Raw genomic sequence first — 13,066 nt, forward strand, 5'->3', positions numbered from 1 at the left:
AAATGTGATAACGTATTGACCGCAAGTGGCGCCAGTTAATCACTATTGCGTTTCACAAATGATGACATGTCTGAATTAAATACGCTACAAGGTGGGGCGAACTCGTCTGAAGTTCAAATTCAATTTGGAAATGTTTTACCTAATGTTTGATTATGTGTAGCTACGTCAGATCAAAGGTTCGTAGGCGGCGATTCGGCATCGGAATGAAAGCATAGAGCCAGAGTTGGCGAAGCATGCAATTAGCTCAAAGCGGTCTCTTTGAAACCCGCAAACGAAGAAAAAAGAGCGCGCTTTTGCTCTACTTTGCACGTTCCAGTTTACTACAATGCTACTTTTAAAAATAATCTCTTTTTTTTTATTTCCACCGTTAAAGTAAAAATAGTTTTTCAAGTAACAGATGGTAATTCCAATTTCTTTCATAAATGAGCTAAAGCTTGTTAACATAGTAATAATAATAAAATTTTTTACACGGTTCTTCTATTTACGACGAAATCTCCCGATAAGGTTTTTGAATTCCGCTCCATGAATCATCGGTCGATAATAATGGTATGCCATCTTGCGTTAAAGTAATGTACCCAAATGCAAACAGTCAGTCGACAAGCGAAACGGAGAAAGTATAAAGTAAAAGCTGTTACCCCACCGATTGTTGTGACACGAAAGACGAAATAGATAATATATTTTGTGTTTTCCATGCTTGTTATTTTTAGCATGAAGAAACTTTTCAAAGAGTTTCAAGATTTAAATCATGAATGAGTTCAATGAGTTTTGTAAAGCATGGAAGCAAGAATTTCCAGGGCAAGATCTGCCCACTATTTGGGAAGTTGACACTCGTGCTAATCTTCTTATGCATAAGAAAAATCTGGATTATTTGAAGTCAGAAGTACGTAAAGAAGAGTTCTATGTTAAATTTCTCGAAAATGTATTATCCAATGCTGAAAGCAGAAAACAGCAAGTGTCAGAAACCATTACCAACGAATCAGTATCTACTGATGTGAGCAAATCGACAGCTACACCACATACAGAATCCTTGCAGCCTGATTTTGTCACTGTTATTTCAATCATTAACAAACTTGAAAATTCCCAAGAACTTTCAAAGCAGGCAGTGGAAAGGCCCAAAGCACCCCCAAAGCCTTTAAAGCAATATTCTAGGAGCATTTCAACGCCATCTGAAAGCCCTTCCAAAGTAAAACCTGAAAATTTAATAGCATGGACAAAGCAGCAAATCCAGCAGCTTCAAACAAAGCAGACCATTGCACATGGAGATTTGTCTGATTCAACTTCCCTTATATCAACTAAAAACAATTCTGATAACCCAACTGATGTGAGTTCAAGACGTCGGATCAGCTATGAAAATGTTAAACATCCAAGAGCAGACTATGAAAATGTGTTGGGTAACTTTCCAAACAGCAGCAGGTATTGATTGAATAATGTAATATATTTTGAAATATTTATTATGAAATGTTATAATTGTCAACTGTAGAGAACCAGAAAATGGAGATCTCAAGAGACTTCCAACCCTGCCAATAACAGATATGGATTCTGAACAAGGAGGAGTGTTACGAAATATTGCCCTCTTTGAAAGCTCCAAACTTGCCTTTCCTCCAGTTTCTCCTCGCCAGCCAACACAAGTGGTCGATGAAGATGCTTTCTATGATTCCGTCCCCCAAGAGGAAAATATTAGCTATATTGATGGTTAGTTAAACTTACTTAAAAATCACATTAATAATATATTTCTACTAACGTATCTTATGTTTTAGCTGAGAACTACATTTATCTACTCGATAAACCAGAAGAAATTGATGATCGCGAAGCAGAAATAGAGCAGAATGGAACCCTAAAATCGTTTAGCAGTACGATATCAGACGATAGTAGTACAGGAAGTCTACGACGTCGCCTGTACGCTAATCTCTCGAATTTGGACGATTTAGATTCTCCCAGGTAAGTGTTTTACTTTGATTTTGCAATTAATAATATTTTGACAACATTTTTACTCTATTAGACCCCTGACAGCTAAACAGCAGCTTGTACTACAAAATTTCTTTGATAGTGAAGAAAACTATGTTGGTGCTTTGAATGTGGTACTGCATTACAGTAAGGCCTTAACAGCTGCCTTGAACAGTTCTCAACCTGTTTTGACCAAAGAGGAAATTGCTTGCATTTTCTTCCATATCCCTCAGTTACATTTTAATCATTCAGAATTCCTCCAGAGCATTAAAAGTATCAAGTTGGTTGATTCAAATTTGATTCAGGTATTTTTTATTTATTTATATTTTTTGTTTTGTTTTGTTTTGTTATGATAGCATTTTATTTTGGGACCGGATTCAATTGAATTTGTTTTTGTGCTTATCTTAGATTGTTCAGTTGCTAAAAGGTTTTTCCGAGAATGTCCTTCCCGAGTATGCTATTTTCTTGTCAAACTTCAAAGAGGCACTGGAAATGACTAGGAAAGCTTGTCAAAATTCAACACAGTTTGCAGATTTGGTTCGCCGTATTAAATTGAGATCTAGCAATCAACAGATGGTGATAACTCTGGACGAGCTGTTGCACAAACCGGTTGCTCGTATCCAACGCCATGTCGCTGTTGTACAGGTATATTACCTGCACAAAATCCAATTCAGCATAGGATACAAACAACTTTGAATTTAGGATTTGCTTGACGTGAGTACGCCAGACGAACCGGCCTATGGAATGTTGCAAGAAGTTCAGCAAATAACGAAAACATTTCTCAGCGAATTCAGCACTAATCAACTTCAGTCTTTATTTCCTGCCCAGACAGCTAAAAATCATCCGGTCGTCCAAACTAGCGTAATTTCGGTTCTTTTTATTAAAAAGTTGTATTTTATTATTTTAAATTGTTTGAATCTTATGCAGAGACACTTGGTGAAAAATGGATTTCTGGTGGAACTTCAACCCGATGGAAAGAGAAAGCAGCGACACTGTTTTCTCTTCACCGATCTTATTGTTTGTACCAAGTATAAAGGAAGTGCAGGTAATTTGGAAATCAAGTGGTATCTTCCATTAGCGCAAGTTTCGGTTTCAACGGACGATTCTGCTTCGAAGCTGAACATTTCTGCACTAACAAATGTTGCGTCGTTAAGGTCAGTGACAACTCAGAAAATTTAAGGAAACGGAATGCTATGATGGATCACTATTCTCATCACCGATTTTTTTTTAAAATTTATCCACAGATCACAAGCAGCTGCTGTCAGAACGCAATTGGAACGCTCAACAGCCGGTTCAGATAGGCAGCGGAAGAAGTTGGCCTCTTTGGAGGCTAAACTCTTGTTGGATTCGCCAAATCTTCCGTTAAAAATCTCATACAAACCTAAAGGGACCTGTAGTAAATCAAGCCAGTCATTCACTTTCTTGCTTTCCTCTGAATTTGAGAGAACACTTTGGGTGGAGGCAGCTGAAACTTTAAAACGGAACATCGAACGACTTCCTGTAGTTTATTTGCAACCGGAAGAAGTAGAAAATAACATCAGAGCTTGCCGGACAGCAGTTGAACCAATTGTTGGACTTATGAAGAGTTTGGCCGTACAAGCCATCGGGGGAGAGCTACAAGTTGTAGTTCATTCACTTCGCGGATTATCAAAGCATTGCGGTAAAACAACATCAGCAACTAGCGAATAATGCAATAACTAATTGGTCTTTTTAAAAACTTCTAGATGTTTATGTGGTGTTCGAATTGGATTCCTGTGGTCATTACTTTCATAAAGCCCGAACCAAGATGGCAATTAAAAGTTTGGAACCGCGCTGGGAAGAAGATTTCCACATTGATTTGGAAGGGGCACGAGGAATGAGAATTTTACTTTACGAGGAAGACGCAAAACAAAACGCTATTTTACGCGGCAAGGCCGAGATTGAGGTATGTGTTAGTTTACCTTATTCGTTTACTTAAAGAACACCAATCTATTTTTTTTATTGTCGTATCTAGCTCTCTGGTGCCTGGCTAAAATCATTGAAAGGTCCGCAATATATCCCGCTCTCTCATCAGTTTTCGACGAGATTATCACTAGCCGAAGCTACACCAGCTGAAGATTTAACTTTGTGTATAAGTTTTCGATACGTCTCGCATGATGTCACTTTACGCCGGCCAGCTTTGCGCGGTAATTCTGTAACCATATTTGGTGTACCGATAGAAGAGGTGAGATTGCACAAATCCTTCTAACTGTTGTTACATTTTGATAACCTTGCCACCCTCTAATCAAAGGTCTGCTCTCGAGAGAAACGAACTATACCACACATAATCTCGTGCTGTGTCCGTGAAGTTGAGCGTAGAGGGCTAGAAGAGCTTGGTATATATCGAGTGTCTGGTTTAGCCACTGAAATAGCTAAATTGCGCAAAACTTTCGATACTCGTGAGTTACTCATTTACAATTCCTACCGCATTATCATATCATAGGTATCATAAATTATTTGAATTATTTCTAAGGTGGCGTAGAGTGGGATACTGTACTGAAAGATGTCGATGTGAATTCTATAAGCGGTTTATTAAAATTGTACCTTCGCCAGTTGCCCGAAGCGTTGTTTACTGATAGACTTTATCCGCATTTTCTTCAGGTAAATATTTGAAAAATTGATTAGTGAAAAGTGTGTTTATTGACGCATTGTTCAGGCATTCAGTACATTAGACGTTGCTTCAATGAATGCCGTCGAGGACATTACTATTACTCGCGATGTTGGGGTTAGAAATCTAGCCATACTATTCTCCTCATTGCCGCAATTGAATCAAACGGTCATAATGCACTTGCTAGACCATTTGATTTGGTAAGTTCGTTTTGTCAAATACATTTTAGAATGTAATGATACTTACCTTCATCATTATTTTTTTTAGTGTCAACTGTAAAGAAGTGAAGAACAAAATGTCTCTCCATAACCTAGCTACTGTATTCGGCCCTACTTTGTTACGACCAGCTCCTACCGATACTCCAGACAGTCTTGATCAACTCGCAATGGGAACAATTGACGTGATGGCGCAAGCAGGAATTCTCCACTACTTTCTGCTTAGGAGAGCACGCCGACTTCCGATTCAGTATCCTCCCGTCTGATGTTATAAGGTTCAGCAGCTACTTAAAATATCGTTATTTGGGACCCGATTAGTAAGTGAACCAACTTAAAGATTCTCATTTTTTATATCGAGAAAAAAACAGGGACCAACTGTCCATTAAGTCAAAGAGATGCAATATTTTTGTTTTAAATATTTTTGTTGATTTTCGATTTCCCCCACAAAACATCAACGGGGCGTGTTACATTTTTAGATCTTGAACCAGAGCTAACCATTTTTATACAAAATGTATTGCCATAAAGAATAAGTCTTAGTTTAAATGTTTTTGTGTTTCATTGTGTCTTTTGTGAAAGAGGCTTAAGTACTTCTGGGCGTTTGTCTTGTGTTCGTTGACCTTTGGTAGAACGTCAAGGCATTCTTCAAACGGATAATTCAGTTACGAATGTCACTGTAGACAACGCATATCTTTTCTTTTTTTGTGTGTTACGTGAGTACAGTAGAAGCATTTGTATCGGAATAGCCGTGAAAAACGGTTCTAGAAATGTCAATCGCATATGTGTGTTAAATATGTGTTAAAAGATTTGTACTTCTCATAAATCATTCACGTGAAATCGGAGCGCCAAGCCTTTTAAATTTGTCCATTTTTCAAATTGATAAACACTGAATGACACATATCTCTAGTCCCAAAACTTAATTAATCCATCCCATCCAGCTGATGCAATTTTCGATGTCTCGTGAGGATGCCATAAGACGGAACTACAGACAGCTTGGTGAGCCTTCCACCTGGCCAGCACTCGAGTAGTTTTCCAGTCCCAAACGAAGACTTTGCCGTCAGCGTCGCCGGAAATCACGTAACTAAAAAAAATAGAGAAAAACAGTTAAGAGGGGACGAACAAGAATCAACAATATAAAGATACTGCAAGAACCCATACCTCATTTCAGGTGAGAAATCAAGGCCACACGCATAACCAGCAACCATGTGTCCCTTGAAAGTTTTCTTTCTGTTGAGTTTGAAGCGGTTTAGTGCAGAGTAAATGACGATTTTATTGTCCATGCTTTGACATCCAAGCCATTTCAAATTTGGTGCCAGCGTTACAGCAGGCATGGAATGCATAGTGGGATCGGCGATGTATTTCATGTCCACAGGAATATCCCTGTAACACAAAGGTGTCTCAATATTTGTCTTTTATTTAGAAGCTTATCTTATAATCATACCATTCCCAAACGCGTAAACTCTTGTCATCGGATGTAGACACAAATCTTCGATTCTCATCGACGAAAGTGATTGTGTTGACGGCACCTAAATGCCGATCGTATTCTTGAACAGCTTCACTGGTGCGAGTGTCCCACTAAATTAGTAAAAAAAAAAAATAGGTTTTAGAAGTAGGAAATAATAGAATGACTAAAAACTTACGCAGACAATTTTCTTATCCGCCATTCCAGCAACGAAAAGATGTTGCTTATCTTCTTCAGGGTTGAATTTGACGCAGTAGGGCACCTTCTTATTCGTAAACCGAGAAATAACCTGTCCTGTTTCTGTATCCCACAATTTGATGTAACGATCATACGCTGCAGAAAGGAACTTATCGCCAGTGTTATTGAAGCTTATGTCTCGCACAGCTTGCCGATGGCCAAAATAAGTGCGGACGCATCTTCTGTCCTTGTACACCTCCCAGATCTAACAAGGTAATGCGTTGAAATAACTAAGAATTTGAGGATAATTTAGGCTCACAAATGTACCTTGACTCTTCCATCCATGCTGCACGAAAGGAGCAGATGAGCAGTCTTAGGAAACCACCGAATCTGCGCCACTCCCTTATTGTGTCCTGTCCAGGCGTGGATCTGTTTTTTCGGGATGAAACATTTATTAGGTGGGGCGTCTGAACGTAAGTTGACGCCTATGTCATGAGGTGCGTGTAAAAAGTTTCGGCCTTGGTAGTCCACAGGGTCATCAACTGTAAATTTCGATTATTAATTAGTTTATGCACGGTCTTCATAATATTTGTTAAATATTCCTTACTATGGAGAGTTGTTTTTTCTTCAATTGCTTTCTCCTCATACCTGGGTTTACCCCTTTTCTTCATTTTGGCTAAATATGCATCAAGTTCTTCCTTGTCAGCCTAAATGTTAAAAAATTATATGAATATTTCATTATAAAAATTTAAATATTTCATTTACCTCTGAAGGCTTCGCACTTCGATTTTCATTTTCATATGGTGCCCATGGTCCTCTGTATCCTTCTAAATCAGCAGAATCATCATTCTTTTCTAATTTTCTCTTATTTGTAGCTCTGCTTGGATCTGGTCTATTGGGGTTCTCAAAGACTGTTCGGCCAGAGGAAGATTCAGCTGATTCAATGTTTCCAACATAACTATTTCCTTCATTTTGAGTTAGACCAACTGTTGGATCTAGGGCATAACCTGAAAACGTCAATGTTTAAATTATTTGAACGTAAGCAAATAAAAAATATCAACCAAATAACAAACCAAAACTGGTGAAAGTTTTTCTTTGGGCTTCAAATTGAAATTCACTCAAGTGGGCAGGTTCGACAAATCCAGCTACTGTATTTCTGTGTGCTCTTTGCTGCCCTGTTTTGAATGGACAATCTGGTCCGAGTGTAGGTGCATAGAGTTCTTCTGCTTTGGGATTATAAAGCAGTTCTTTGGATGTCGGATCCACATGTCGTAAAGGATCTAATTCTTCCTGTAAAAAGAATTTGTTTAATTTACCATTTCAACAATTAGTTCGAAAAAGAAAATCAAGGCTTACATTCGGTAAAACGTCGGGTGCTGCAACTACAGAAACGACCAACTTCTGGTTGACCAATTCAGTCGTATTAATGGGATTACGATGGGAATCTTCGCCACTTCCACTGTCATCGTCACTACTTCCATAGTCACGTAATGCTGCCACTGAGGCCATTAGGAAATACTTGTAAAATAAGCTCAAAATCTCAAACTTAACTTGCTTATTAACCGCGAAAAGAAACAACCGTAGTCCAAAACGTCAGGAGCATGTTTGAGGCAGAGTTGCCGGAATGCTGGAGGAGTCAACAAAATTAGAAGGTAATATTTATTTTTACATATGTGATAAAATGAATTAATTAATCGCCAAAAATTTTTTCTACGTTTTATTTATATGATCGAAAAATTGGATTCTGAGATGATTTATTGCGACTTTTCTCGACTCTGTGGCACCTCTGGACGTGCCATACAGACATGTATAGACTAGCCTCAATATGCCGTTGTTCTTTTAGATTATTCGAATGGATGATATTTCGAAAAAGGCTAATAACTAAAGGTGATCGATTGACAGTTACAGAAATATTAAATTTATCGTAGGAAGTTTCTATTTATAACTTAAAATTAAGAAGATGATGCGGGACTTTTAGGCTTTAGTCTTTACAGCCCGTCTCGGTACAGGTGGCGTTGTATAGGAAAGTGACAACCAATGCGTGGCCGGTCTTATTCCGTCTATTTCGACCTGCCAGCATAGCAGAGCTGAGAGCTTATCAGTTAGCAGTCTGCTTGCCTCTCTGATCCATTGCCACAACAGCATTTGGAATTAACAGAGAGTTGTGTTAGCATGTCAGTTGTAAGACTGGAATACAAAATACAGTCAGATAAATCATGCTATTTCAATCCGGGTGATTTCAAGTAAACGGCGTAACCAGACCAATTAATTAAATTGGATGGAAATTAATAGATTTGTGTGTGTGCTTCGTCTAGTTCATTCTTGTGCAATTCTTGTTTTGTGGAGAAACTCGTTTCGAAATGGGTCTCGAGAACATTTTACCTACCTATCATAGGTCGCCAACTAAGTTGCCGATATCTCTAAACAAGCTGTGCCGTTCAAAGGAGAGAGTTTTGCTGGGTTTTGTGTGTTTTGGGCTTGTAGTTGCTTGTTTTGGAACAGTTTTTTTTCTTCCAGAGTTACGCACTGGTATTGCATTGCCATCAATAAATAGTGTGTATAAGGTTTATGAACATGTACAAAAAGTTGGCCCTGAGTTCATATTGCAGTTACCTCCATTAGCAAAAGATGATGTACATGATGGAAAATCTCAACAACATCATGGCCAAATTGACAAGCCAGATTTCCATTTATTGGAAGATCAAGCCAGATTAAGAGCAAAGATTGAAACAGAAGAGAGACTAGAACTGGAGCAAAACCAGTTGAAAGTTCTACCCAAACCAATGATTCCTTCAAGTAAAAGTGAAGCTGGTGATTCTCGGTATCATACAAATTTTTATAATTGTGTAAATTAAAATAGCTAACAATATTTTTTTTACTAGTTCAACCCTATCACATGGGTCATTCAAGAAAGAAAGTGATAAAAACATTGTTGACCAACCCAAAATTCGGCTACCTAAGGTTCAGGGTGGAGACGACGTTGAACCAGATATAAAAGCGAAAAGAGAAACAGTTCGTAAGGTAAAAAAAATCAATAGTTTCCTTTACTTTTAATATTGCATGGACGTTGAACTTACAGTGTGTTGTTTTTATCGGAAAAATAATAATCTCTAGAATCGCTTCCGTATTCTATTATTTTTTAACAAACATATCATTCGGATTTTAATTCCGGAGTATAATCTAATTGATCACATTGGATGAAAAAATGTAATCTTGTTTGTATAGTGTAAACCTTATAGAAATATGAAACAATTTCTAAGCTTAATATCTGAAGCTCTAACAATAGTCGGATTTCAGAAAGTTCTACAGCGTAACCATGAGAATTCTAAGATGTAGTATTGTAAAAGTTTTCCCCTCTAATCGGTATCCTTTTTTTTTTTTAACTTAGATGATGAAACACGCATGGGATAACTACGCAACCTACGCGTGGGGTAAAAATGAGTTGCGGCCCATCAGTCACAAGGGCCATAGTGCCTCAATTTTTGGATCTGGTAACTTTGGCGCTTCAATTGTTGATGGTCTCGATACTCTTTACATCATGGGATTCATGGACGAATACAAGCGCGGTCGAGACTGGGTGGAAGAACATTTGAATTTAACAGGAGTGGTAATCATTAGAATATCTTACCCTAATCCTTTTCTCAGTGAATAACCCTCGTATTTGTTTGGTTTCGTCAGTCGTCGGAGTTGTCTGTTTTTGAGACAAATATTCGATTTGTAGGTGGATTACTCTCCTGCTTTGCTATTACTGGAGATTCGATGTTTCGTGAAAAAGCTCTGCATATCGCCGAGCGACTTTTGCCTGCATTTAATACCCTTACGGGTATTCCGCATGCATTAATTAACATCGGCACCGGAGTAAGTTTCTTTTTCTATATCTGTGCTTTGATTTCAAAATATTAATTTCCGTCACATTTCTTAGACGAGCAAGAATTACGCATGGGCCAGTAGTGGTTCTAGTATTCTCTCCGAATTTGGAACAATGAGTTTAGAGTTTAATTATTTGTCGGATATTACTGGAAATCCAGTGTTTCGCCAAAAAATTGACCAAATCACTGAGGTTATCAAGAAACAGGAAAAACCCGAAGGGCTGTATCCTAATTACCTTAATCCAAAGACTGGACGCTGGGGCCAGCAACACATTTCCATGGGTGCACTGGGAGATTCATTTTACGAATATTTGTTAAAATCATGGCTGCAGAGTAGTAAGACTAATGATGAAGCCCGAGAAATGTACGTTGACGCTATGGATGCTGCAGTGGCGAAGTTGATTCAGAAATCCAATGGAGGTCTAACTTACTTTGCTGAAATGAAATTTGGACGTCTCGAACATAAAATGGACCACCTGGCATGTTTTACAGGTATGTTGGTGCAAGGTGTTGTGTAAATCGAAAGCGTACTGATACTTCTATTCTCAGGTGGAATGCTGGCTTTGGGAGGTACCCATTTAGAGGAACCCCTAAAGAGTAAACATATAGCTCTGGGAAAGGCTATAACACACACCTGCCACGAGTCTTACGATCGATCCAACACAAAACTCGGGCCTGAGGCTTTCCGTTTTTCCGATGCAATCGAAGCAAAAGCCTTGAAATCCAATGAAAAATACTACATCTTACGTCCGGAAGTTATTGAATCTTACTTCGTTCTTTGGAGGTTGACTCATGATGTGCGTTATCGACAATGGGGCTGGGAAGCTGTGCAAGCTCTTGAGAAACACTGCCGCGTCGATGGAGGTTATACTGGCGTAAAGAACGTTTACAGCGATGAGCCCACACAGGATGACGTCCAGCAAAGTTTTTTCCTGGCTGAAACGTTGAAGGTGATTAAAACAATAATTCAACGAAAGAGTGAAATTTATGAGTTTCAATGTAATAACTCTTGTCTTTTTTTTTTTTTCGCAGTACCTCTATCTTCTCTTTAGCGACGACGAATTGATTTCTCTCGACGAATGGGTGTTCAACACAGAAGCGCATCCTCTACCGATAAAGAAAGTGAATCCTTTCTATCGAAGTATCTAGAAACGAATTTCGCGCGAGACTTTGTAAATCCGAACAGTTATAAGAAGGAGCAAGCAGCATTAACCGCTGAATAATTATTTTGCAATTTGACACTTGTGTGTGACACCTGGTCTAAGGAACGCGTAGCGAGACGCACTTTGTAATTGTTTTGTTCCGTTCATGGAATGGATTTGTTTGACTGTTCATTTTAATGACGCTGTTATGTTAACAAAGTCAAATGTTGCCTGGCGCCATGCTGTCTCCGTTTTAAATCTATTTTCAATCTTCTACCAGTTAAAAAGTAGGTCAGTTTTTTTCATTTTGCAATCATTTGTAGGGAAATTTTGTGAGATACGCATCCCTTCGTTTAAAAAAACAAAAAAATATTTTTTTCCATTCACTTTAAGATTCGTTGCTAATGGCAATTTAAAGACATGCAGTAATGATGATAATTTGTCAATCTGTTTCACTTCTAAAGCCGCCTGTACACACGACAAGCGTAGTGTTGACCATGTTACACTCCTGTGTTTCGCGCGATGCTCCAACGTGAATGCAGATTTGTTTTGCCACTGAATTCCTTTTTTGTAATCTTACCATTCGTTATGCATGCGTGTTAAATCAGAGGGTAAATAAAGAGTTTTATTATCACAGTGGACAAAAGGTGGTTGACCTCTTATAAATAACAATTGCTTCAAGAAACTTGCTACGCCAGACTGCATGTGTACGCCAGCCTTTACTGTCTTTCAGTTGGAACGGCTGTGGGTCGCAGTATCGAATTTTGTTTTTCTCATCCGGACCTACAAGAATCACACAGTCGCCTGTGAAGCTATCAAGGTATGCTTCAAAGGCTTTCGAGTCGTTGAAATAACAAAATAGAAGAGCAAATTTAGAATTTAGTTCCGGTAATGTAGTTGGTTCAATGCAGCTGATTCCACTTAAAAATTTGGGTGGGCTGTACCTACTTTCCCACCAACCTTGGTCTATTTCATAGCCTATTACCGGCAAACCTGTACAATATATATGTGGTAATTTTGTTGTTGTATAAGGAAAACATCAAAAGGGAATTGGCGTTCTTTCTCACCTGTTGAAGATTTTATGAGCCATTCAAACAGACCACTGCCACAACCAATACTAGATACACCTTGTACTCCAAGTTCCGATAGATTCTTGTGTAAAAAATTTAAACCATCAGAGTCCGGCTGAAACCAGAGAATTTTTTCGTCAGTAAAACCATTTTCGTACAGCTGAACTATTCCTCGCCAGTCACCTGTACAGTTGTTGGAAAAAGTATTCAAACACACGGGTCTTCAAAAACTAAAACAATGAAAATACTAACCGTGTTCATGAAGTTCTCTGATGTTACCTGCGGAGCCTTCCATGAGCGCCCTGGAACCTTTCAAGCTATATGTTTAAACGTGAAGGAGCAAATGAAGATTGGTATCTCAAATATAAATGCTTGATATCCCGGTCCTGGCGACCCGTTTCTGTCTTTCTATCTATAGTCACTATTTCTGTTGGCAAGAAAGTCCAACAACTTGGCTGTTGGCTTGAAGACAAGTTTATCCTGTCACATTTTTTCTCACGTTAACAATCCATTTTTATAGCTCATTCATGTCTCATGTGTATCTCATTCTTTACGAGTCTAGAC

General features: G+C 38.5%; 5 protein-coding genes across 6 annotated transcripts in view; 3 read left to right on the forward strand and 2 right to left on the reverse strand.

Annotated features, from left to right (window-relative positions):
• Positions 1–13,066, forward strand: part of LOC124315275 (cytochrome P450 3A2-like) — a 317,765-nt gene that overhangs the window by 290,563 nt on the left and 14,136 nt on the right. The window lies entirely within an intron of this gene.
• Positions 586–5,332, forward strand: LOC124315118 (active breakpoint cluster region-related protein-like). The gene is made up of 14 exons (XM_046780547.1): positions 586–1,413; positions 1,481–1,692; positions 1,758–1,938; positions 2,000–2,249; positions 2,353–2,589; positions 2,647–2,805; positions 2,872–3,098; positions 3,189–3,604; positions 3,669–3,868; positions 3,938–4,147; positions 4,214–4,361; positions 4,436–4,563; positions 4,619–4,770; positions 4,838–5,332. Exons 1-14 carry the CDS (start codon positions 746–748, stop codon positions 5,049–5,051), a joined length of 3,402 nt encoding a protein of 1,133 aa, XP_046636503.1. The 5' UTR covers positions 586–745; the 3' UTR covers positions 5,052–5,332.
• Positions 5,195–8,023, reverse strand: LOC124315227 (pre-mRNA-processing factor 17-like). Its single transcript, XM_046780755.1, has 9 exons — positions 7,778–8,023; positions 7,495–7,711; positions 7,187–7,428; positions 7,029–7,128; positions 6,749–6,963; positions 6,423–6,686; positions 6,224–6,357; positions 5,941–6,162; positions 5,195–5,863 (listed from the first exon to the last, which is right to left on the reverse strand). Exons 1-9 carry the CDS (start codon positions 7,928–7,930, stop codon positions 5,686–5,688), a joined length of 1,725 nt encoding a protein of 574 aa, XP_046636711.1. The 5' UTR covers positions 7,931–8,023; the 3' UTR covers positions 5,195–5,685.
• On the forward strand, positions 8,504–12,068 carry LOC124315191 (mannosyl-oligosaccharide 1,2-alpha-mannosidase IA-like). The gene is made up of 7 exons (XM_046780689.1): positions 8,504–9,242; positions 9,304–9,442; positions 9,810–10,028; positions 10,100–10,279; positions 10,344–10,782; positions 10,840–11,240; positions 11,323–12,068. The coding sequence occupies exons 1-7, from the start codon at positions 8,782–8,784 to the stop codon at positions 11,437–11,439; spliced, it is 1,956 nt and encodes a 651-aa protein (XP_046636645.1). The 5' UTR covers positions 8,504–8,781; the 3' UTR covers positions 11,440–12,068.
• Positions 11,955–12,999, reverse strand: LOC124315613. 2 transcript variants are annotated; one of them, XM_046781399.1, is made up of 3 exons: positions 12,755–12,999; positions 12,500–12,617; positions 11,955–12,425 (listed from the first exon to the last, which is right to left on the reverse strand). In XM_046781399.1, exons 1-3 carry the CDS (start codon positions 12,761–12,763, stop codon positions 12,064–12,066), a joined length of 489 nt encoding a protein of 162 aa, XP_046637355.1. In that variant the 5' UTR covers positions 12,764–12,999; the 3' UTR covers positions 11,955–12,063. The 2 variants fall into 2 exon arrangements, with proteins under 2 accessions (XP_046637355.1, XP_046637354.1); XM_046781398.1 differs by having other exon boundaries at positions 12,500–12,685; positions 12,755–12,998.

This window comes from Daphnia pulicaria, chromosome 11, assembly GCF_021234035.1.
Source record: "Daphnia pulicaria isolate SC F1-1A chromosome 11, SC_F0-13Bv2, whole genome shotgun sequence".
NCBI lineage: Eukaryota > Metazoa > Arthropoda > Branchiopoda > Diplostraca > Daphniidae > Daphnia > Daphnia pulicaria.